This window comes from Corvus brachyrhynchos, unplaced genomic scaffold (assembly GCF_000691975.1).
Source record: "Corvus brachyrhynchos isolate BGI_N302 unplaced genomic scaffold, ASM69197v1 scaffold720, whole genome shotgun sequence".
NCBI classification, from domain to species: Eukaryota; Metazoa; Chordata; class Aves; order Passeriformes; family Corvidae; genus Corvus; species Corvus brachyrhynchos.
This window is the reverse complement of record NW_008235978.1, coordinates 612,493-621,339: the sequence shown is the minus strand read 5'-3', so window position 1 is coordinate 621,339 and position 8,847 is coordinate 612,493. Positions and strand designations below refer to the sequence as shown.

General features: G+C 44.4%; 1 protein-coding gene across 1 annotated transcript; it reads right to left on the bottom strand.

Moving 5' to 3' along the window:
• Positions 1–1,229: 1,229 nt before the first annotated feature.
• Positions 1,230–8,829, bottom strand: TYW3 (tRNA-yW synthesizing protein 3 homolog). Its single transcript, XM_017729330.1, has 6 exons — positions 8,815–8,829; positions 8,354–8,434; positions 5,261–5,359; positions 4,457–4,528; positions 4,072–4,205; positions 1,230–3,904 (listed from the first exon to the last, which is right to left on the bottom strand). The coding sequence occupies exons 1-6, from the start codon at positions 8,827–8,829 to the stop codon at positions 3,700–3,702; spliced, it is 606 nt and encodes a 201-aa protein (XP_017584819.1). The 3' UTR covers positions 1,230–3,699.
• Positions 8,830–8,847: the final 18 nt, after the last annotated feature.

Genomic DNA, 8,847 nt, shown 5'->3' with positions numbered 1-8,847 from the left:
GAAGAGCGGGTGTCCTCTGCCAGCTGGGCCAAGCACCCAGCAACCCGGGTCTGAGCTGTCAGAATTACTCTGCAAAAATCGCAATTATGATCACTATAAAGCCTCATTTTGAGAGAAATATTTCTCTTTTGTCGGGATCCTGCAGAAAAAGAAAACAAGCTTTTTCTCTCCAGTATAAAATTGACCAAAATAGCGCATCTGCTCAGGTACCGTAAATAAACTGCATCCAGAAAGCAGCATAAAATCTTTCATGTGATCCCTGTATGGAATTTGGGTGTCACTCTCTGATCCAAAAAAAAAAAAAAAAAAAAAGAGAAGAATTCTTTGACCTTGATCCCAGGCAGCTGCCTGCTGTCACACCACTGCCAGCACAGCACATTTGACAACAATTCTTACAGGCTTTATTTTCTCTTGGTGTGAAGAAGTGAAGTGAGCAGCTCAGGAAACGTAAGCATTTATGCAATTTTTTAAAGACTCAAATTACTTTTCACAGGTTCTCTCACAAAACATCCCAGCATGTTCCACTGGGGTAGTTTCAACTACGGGTAGATCAGAAGTGAAAAAACGTTTCCCATAATGTCCCACTATGTAAAATTGAATTGACAAGATATTGCCAAGTAATTGTGTATTTTCAGTAACCGGAATTATTGAAGAGCTGCAAAAGCCTCCAGTGCACGACACATTTAATATGATAAATTCAAAAAACTTGAGACTGATTAAATTCAAGTTAAATTGAGACTTGGTTAAAATCAAGTGAAGCCCTGGCAGGAGTGGAGGCTAAGAGCTGCAAAACTGCCCCGGTTTGGAGAGGTTTAACCCCATGTGAAAACACTGATTTTCACTGCACTCTGCAGCTGTCACTGCCCTGCTCTTGTAAACCAGTTTAAGTACCTGAATTTCAGAGGAAGAAGCTATTTCAAGCAAATACTTGTGCTCCTGACATCTGTGATTTGCATGTACAGAATTATCCCAGTGAATCTGTCAAGTGACTTTGTGCCCAAGTGCATGGATGTGCTGGGCAGCACAACTGGCTTGGAACCTGTGGCACAACCAGCTGGGAATGCTGCAGCATTGATTTGAGCAGTTTCCTGGTGTGGATGCAAAATGCTATGGGGTGAGAAATGACAATCAGTTCCTGGAGTGAATGAACCCATCTGCCTCCCCTGAAACAACTGAGTGCACAGGGAGTGAAATTGTAATTTTAAAAAAATTAACACAGAGAGAGAAAATATAAAAATACCTTTTAGGTTCATTAACTGCTTAAGCACAGTTACAAATGGTAAAGATTTGACAGTTTTTGGAGTCTTGTTGCTTATTGGTGAATTTCCCTTCACCCACAACCCCAAGAATCCCCTTTCAGGGGTGCTGCCTCCAGCTGCCTGTGGATGCTCTGCCCAATGGCTGCCTGTGCTCTGCACATTTACTGCCCAACAGAATTGCATACAGCAGCTGGAAATGAAACACAGCTTGGCAAAATTAACTTCAAAACGAGCTAGTGGAACTTGGGTGAGCCTGGGGCAAGGTGTGGTGATCCCCCGGTGTAAGTGCAGTGGTGCATGGAGGAAGGCATCACTGGGGCTCTGCCTCTTCCCAGAACAGTAAGGTGGTGAAACCACCTCAGCATCACCCTCTGCAGCCTTGGATGGGGTACAGAAAAACCTCAGAAAAACCTTGTAAAAACTGTTCTACATTTTAAGCACTGAAGTAACATGTTTCCCTGATCTTTCTCTGTTTATTTTTGTTGTTGTAGGGTCTTGTTTAGTTTTTTTTTTAGTATGAGGCCCCCAACAGTCTTCAACCATTGGAGATGATGGGAATAAAGTAACAAGATGCCAACGGTTAGGGTAACATTTTTGTGTTAAGATGCCAAAAAGTCTTCCTGAATTTTGTATTACTGTTCAGAGGAATGTGGGATCATATCACACATCAGTTTCTGACAAACTGTATTTCTCAGAATGTAAACACTGTCGTGCTTTTACACACTGGATCTGGGCTGTTACAGTGTCTGGGCACCACTTGTGGTTGGTGCTGGTGTCGTCAGTCCCTTGAGCCATGTCCAACAGACCAGCAACAGATGTTTTAAGAAATGTCACATGCAGATGAGGGTTCAGACTATTCTGAACGAACTTCCTGAAATCCACAAGCAACAACTACCTCCTCTGTGTGCAAGACCTGCCCTCCAGGTGGTGAGGAGGGATCTGCAGGAATAGTGGGACTCCCAGCAGTGGGGATAGCAACAGGGGCTCCCCAGGGCTTTGCTGAGGCAGCAGGCTGGGTAGGACCCTCTGCATGGAGGCAGATGTCGCTTTTTGTTGATGGAAGAAGCCCTGGGATTTCAGTTCAGCCCAGGTGGAGGAAGGTCTGTGAAAAACGGTGACTGCAAAGGTCTGACACAAGCCCCCATCCTGACAAGGCTCCAGTAATGCTTGTGGCAGAAGCCATGTCCCCACACCTGAGGAGCTGCTGTGCCTTGCCCTGCTGTGGGACCCGTGGCTGCTCCCACCACCTGCCTGCTGCCCCATGGGCTGTGGGACTCCAGTTTTGTTCACACAGCTCCTGGCCAATAGCTCTGCACTGTTAGAAATGATGCACCTGCGCTGAGTCCTACTTTAGCTGGTCTGCCCAGTGCACACAAGGTCTGAGATCAGTGCACACGGTGCTACTTTGGAAGGTTTCTGTGGAATTTCCACCTCATGTATTGGCTGTCTCACAACTGGATGGTCTTCAGTCTTCAATATTTGTCCCCAGCACCTCTTCCCCTCCCTGAAGGAGAAACCTGCAGTTTGGAATTCATTGTTGCTAAGGTTTAAAACCAGCATTTTTCTGAAAAATGCATAAGCATGGAGTTGCCTTTGCATAACAAGGAATGCACACAGTGCTGCACTGTTTGTATTTAACAGTTATTAGTCAGGTGGTTCACAGCCCAGCTCAGCCCTTGAGATGACTTTGTGCTGGCAGCTGGAGCAGAGCTGGGTGCTGGCTGCAGAGCGTGAGGGGTGTGTGAGGAAAATGGGCATTGGAACACAGAGATGTCTACAGGGGCAAGGAAGAATGGCACTGAGTGACCAGTTGCTTGGGAATTGGAGCACACAAACAACAGTGAGGCTGGAGCCCAAAACACAGCAAAGAGAAGGGAAACAGCAGTCGCTGGTGCAGCAGCCAGGAGAGATCTGGATGTGCCCAGCTGAGACTGGCACAGAGAAGTACCCAACTCCTGCTGTTCTGTCCTAACCTCTTCTCTAGGTATGCTCTGCAGGTGACTAACAGCCAGCCCTGTGCTGTTGGGAAGGTCTAGCTGTGTTGGTGCATGCTGGTCTACAGAGGTCCTCCAGGGAATAACAATCCTCAGGGATAAAAACGCAAATTTTATATTTCTCTGCTCTGCAAAACCTAGGAAGTTGGAAGTGAAATGCTGCCACAGAGAACACAGCAAACGGCTGCAGCAAACCAGTTATTTCTGGGGTAACTGATGGAGTACCACTTTGTTAATTCAAGAGTACAGTTAGAAAAACCCCAGAACATTCTACGGCTCTGTTCTCGGTGTCCTGTAGCTACACCTGCTTGCTATTCTGTTAATTACCTTTTTTCTGGTCAATGTCCATGAGAGTATTGCTACTTGGAGCACAGGAGTACACAAATCTCTTAAAAAGAGCATTAAAATAATTTTTCAGTTTGCCATTTGCTTTCAAATGTCTTAGTCTATATCATGATTTCAGCAAACAGATCAAGACTGCTTTCAGTATCATCCTGGGGTTTTAGCTCTCCACTGAGATTGGCCTGTTCCTGAGCAGTCCGTCTCTTTCTTCTGTGCACGTACACAGAGTGGCTCTTCTCTGGCCCCTCAGGAGACAAGGTGTCTGCAGGGACAGCAGCTTCCAGAGCCAACTCCAAGCCTTTGTGGAATCTAGACAGAAACAATTCTGTAGTTACTATTTTTATAGATTTGCTCAGGATCTGCAAACTGAGAAACTGCTTTTAGAATGTAATCAAAACAGGCAAGGGGAGAAAAGTAGTTACTGATACTGAAGAAAAATTAGATGTCACAAGCAGGACTGGTGTATTCTTACAAACCTGTCAATCCTCCTTATGTTTTCTTCCATTTTCTGATTGGCTACATGTACCAGAAATTCAATATATTCTTCAGAGACCATCAATCTCCCTTTGTGGCTCAATGGAACTTCTAAGCAGTGAGTGCTCCGCACAGCCTGAAAACACACACATGATTTACCCGGACTAAAGCTTCTTAGTTTATGAAGGTTATTTAAATAATGTACGGAGTTCATTATAGCAAAAAACCTGCTTATCCATACAATTAGTTAGGTTGCTGTCACCTAAAGCAGCCAGTTATTTCTTTGCTATAGCATGCCCTGTGACAGCTGTTAAGCACCAGTCAGGTCCCGGCTCATACAAAAATCAAGGTTAACAATGAGACCCTTTAAAGTAGCAGAGTCCTTACCATTGTAATTTTTCCTCCTCTGCCAACTGTAATACCAGAGTTCCTGAACCCAGAGTCAACAGCCACTGAATGCTGCAGAAAAAATAAAAGCTTAAACAGGTCTTGTACAGTTCCACAGCAAAAAATATTTATGGATGGGTTGTGATGCAACATACAATCTTGGTTTTGCAAAAAACTTACTCAAAACCATCTACACAGGTTTATTACAGTAAAACATTTTTTAAGATCAAACCCACAAATTGTGGGTGGTTTTCGAAGACCCACGGTGGATCCTGATTGTCTGAACCCATCAGTGCAGAAGGGATGTAACATCTCTCTAGGCACTGAACTATTTTATCCCAATGAGCTGGAACTTCACAGACAGTCGTGCCACACGTTTATAGCTGTGAGTGCAGCTGCACTCCGCAGTGAGCTCCTCAGCTCTTCTGCACTAATGATGAAACAAGCCCAGCACTGCACTCATTGCTCTCTGCAGTCATACTGGAAAAGCAGAAGGCAAAGGCATCATTCAGTTCATGGCTGGTAACATCTAAAATCCATCCCTTTCAGCCAGTGAGAGCAGCCCAGGCCCCTCAGGTAGTGTTTCACAGGGCAGTCTGCTTCAGCTCGAATGCTGAATTGCAGGCAAGTCATTCCCTCACCACCTTTAATGCTGTGTTTTTTCATCAACTTACTTTACTACCCTAATTATTAAACACAGCACACCTGGGACTGTTTCTAAGTGCAACTGCTTACCCAGGAGCCAATACTTTTACAGGCAGGAATGTAACAGAACAACGCCACATTTTGTACTTGACATTTTACCAGCATCTGTGCATCCTGCAGTTCCTGACACAGCACATGAAGAACAAATGGTTCAAACTTGAACACAACATCACCAGTGGCTTTCTCTAGTGCTGTCATCTGGAAAATACACCAAAATATTTATATTACCACTGTAAGTGCACACTGTTATTGCCAAAAAAACCCCCAAAAACCCCAAAAGGAGCTAGTCTGTGTGTGAAACACGCATAAGAAATGGAGCAAACAAGTCCCAAGCAGCCAGGTTTGATCAATTGCTCTTGAGTTTTCTTTGCTCATGATGTGGATTTCCACGATTCTGTTTGCTAAACTGGGTTTGATAAAAATTTATGGCAAGACAGACATTAAAAACTGTGTTTCATCCTTCCCTGTTTTTCCTTCATACATCCAAACCAAGAGACACTGTAAGTCCAGCGAGGGATGATGACTGTTCTGCTTCAATCAGGTGAAATTTGAGGTTTGTTTTTTTTCCTTAAACTGTTTTTTAGAATCAAAGGCATTTAGTTGCTGAAGTACATCCCTCAGCTTCAGAAAACTTCCTGTGGTTCAGCATATTAAATCCACACCCTAACACACTTGACCATACTTTAATCCTTGTTTAAATACCAATGCATAGCCTACTATATGAGAGTTATAAAAATAAATTCAGAGGTTGAAATCAGAGGTGTAAACCCACAAGACAAGAAAAACAGAAGTAACTATAATTATAAAATTTGAAGCAATCCCTTTCAGACCCATCAGTTCTGCCAGAACACTGAGATGGTAGTGGCAGTTTTTCCTGGATCTGTGAGTGTGCAGATAGCTGTCTGACATCTTGCACAGCTTATGAGGACAGTTTATCTGCTTTTCGGTGCTATCTTCAAAAAGAGAAACCTTAAGGGCTGGGAATACTTTCTTCCATTCAGAAAGGTCACTTTGAGGCAGTTACACTACTTATCTCATTGTATGACTGTTTTGTCATAAGCACTATTTGCCCCCTTCTTGTTTGCCTTCATCTGCTTAATTCACAGCACTAAAAATTTTGCTGTGATAACTTCATAAATTTCAGCTGTTTTTCCATACTCTGTTCTTTTGTCTAGCCCTTCTCATCCTTCTCGTAGGATAAAAATAGACAATAAAATCTTCAGGAAATAATAAAATTCAAAGGCTTTTTTAATACATGATAACATAAAACTGCCAAAGTAACATTCTGGTCTTTCTTTCACACAGCGGTAAAGGTCTCTCCTTTACTGAGAAGTATTTAGTTGCATTTATGCAGCATCTCCCCTGTCAGTGTTCCTGTTCCCAGCTAGAAGCAGGCTTTCTGTCTGGCTAGGTCTGCACTGTGTGAGACAGATGTAAGACATTCCCAGGAAAGCTCAACTGGTGAGGAACAGGAGTGCTGATGTGGCACAATGCAGTGCTGTACCGGAACACCTGAGCTGACTTATTTAGGGTTCCCCTGGGTCAGAGAACGGGCTGTGCTGACCCAGTGCTGCCCTGTCCAGCATGCCCGGGGCTCACAGCATCCCCCAGCTCTGAGCATGAGGACACCATGCGCTCCCTGGCCCCCCTGGCAGCAGGGACACACACAGGCAGCAGCCACTGGGGCTGGCCACGGGCACGTGTTTCCTTCTCAGATGTGTTTCTGTGACCCCTTCCAAACACTTCCCCACCTCTGAGCCACACTGTCCTGCTCTACCCCTCGGCTGGCACATGCTGTGGAGCTGAGCTGGGCAGGTGCTGTGCCAGAGCACACATGAGCTGTGACCCACCCTGGGGGATCAGGAAGGGTATTCCAAGGGGTTTGTGTGTTTCTGGGAAGGCTCAGGAATCCAGCACATACCCTGAGGCAGCCTTTCATCAAGGACACAACCAGTTATGAACATCACTCTGACCAAAATCATCCATGTGTGTTAACCCTGCTGGGAACCTGTCTCACCTGAGTCCTCAAAAAGCTTATTAATGAAAAAAATATTTTCAGTAACAGTTTTTTTCCTTACTGAAGCTAAATAATTAATTTCCTGCTAACTCAATCAAATACTGAAAGCAATTTTCTATTAAGTGGGGATAACACCTCACTCCTAAGATACGCTGGACTGGTGATCAAGTGCAATACATGAGGCTTTTCTCCTAGCAGTGGGAGCATAAAGGGATAAAAATCAAAAACAAAGAAAACATCCTGTGTTTGTATGGTTGAAGTTACACAGGAAGCTGAAAAGCACAACACAGAGCACACAGGATCCTGACTTCCCTTCTCATTTCCTGAATACTGCAAATACTAGCAAAGCTTTATCATAAGTTACAGCAGTTTAAAAATTTAACAAAGATTTTTTTGCACTTGCAATTCATGCATAAAAAAAAAAAATCCCATCTACCTGTTACAGGGAACAGGAAAAATCAGTATATTTCCTCTTGCATGAGTTAACAACACCTTACTGCATCCTTCTTGGTCTGAAATTTTCTGATGAAAATTTCAGCAAGCTTTGCTTTGCTAGAACAAATACTAATGAAAACAAATATTCCGGAGGAGACTTTTGTGCATGTGTGAGAATGTGTATGTATGGTAAAGTGAACTATGAATTCAGTGAGAAAATGTTGACCTTGCAACTGCTTCTTCTGTGGGACAAAGCAATATATGCAAAGAGTAGATTATTTTGAAAGCACACTAAAAATGAAAAACATCGCACTACAGATGCTTTTAATTTCAGGGGATTTAATGTTACTAAATTAACAATGCAGTATAAGAGATTCCCTGCTACACCACTTTCAGGTGTCTGTGTGCTAGCACAGCAAGCCAGGCTCAAGGCTTTTTTTAAATCAACAGTTTTAAAAATGACTCCAGACAGTAAGAAATTATTTAAGTTTCTGGTGCAATTATATCAGCTGCAATTATAACTATGCAGAGAATCTGATATTGAGCATAAAAGCATTCTCTTCAAAACGGGTCCGAAGAATTTATTAGGCAACACATCTAAAGAAAAGTTAATTTTGAGAGTAGAGTTATCAACTCATCTCAGTAGCAGGAATAAAAATCCTTTCACACGATGTGTTTTGCATGACACCAGGAACATTTCAATAAATAAATATAAAAGCTGTATTACACTGTGCCCTTACCACATCGCCTTTGACACACGGGTCATGCGTTACCAGGAGCCACGTGCAGTTCTTCTTCTGGATCCCCGTGCCGTCCGTGTCCTAGGGATGGACAGAAACCATTAAAATGGCTCCGCAGCTCGGTGAGGTTTGATCTGGTGCTGCTACAAAACCGGTCTTGAAAATAAAGAGCGTCACCTTGAACCAAGAACCCACTCACGCCGCGACTGATCTGTGCCCGCCCGTGCGCTCAGTCCGGCTGAGCTCCGGGGCTGAGCTCCGGCAGCAGCGGGCTGGAGTCTCGGCAACTCACTGAAGAACTGGGCTATGGCCAAGGAAGCACCGGGAACAGCGAGAGCTCCAGAACCGCAGCCCCGTGCCAGCAAAATCCGCGGGAGTGGCGGGACCCCCATCCCGGCACCCCGGCAACCATTCCCCAGGACGCCCATCCCGGGATCCCCATCCCGGGATCCCGAACCCACCGCCAGGACGCCCATCCCGGGGTCCCCATCCCG

Bases quoted from the DNA above. Each gene is read 5' to 3' on its own strand.
- TYW3 (XM_017729330.1), bottom strand. The intron at 5,360-8,353 runs GTAAGGGCACAG...TGTATTTTCCAG, and splicing joins CGTGTGTCAAAGGCGATGTG to ATGACAGCACTAGAGAAAGC. The intron at 3,905-4,071 runs GTTTGTAAGAAT...GTTTCTGTCTAG, and splicing joins AACATAAGGAGGATTGACAG to ATTCCACAAAGGCTTGGAGT.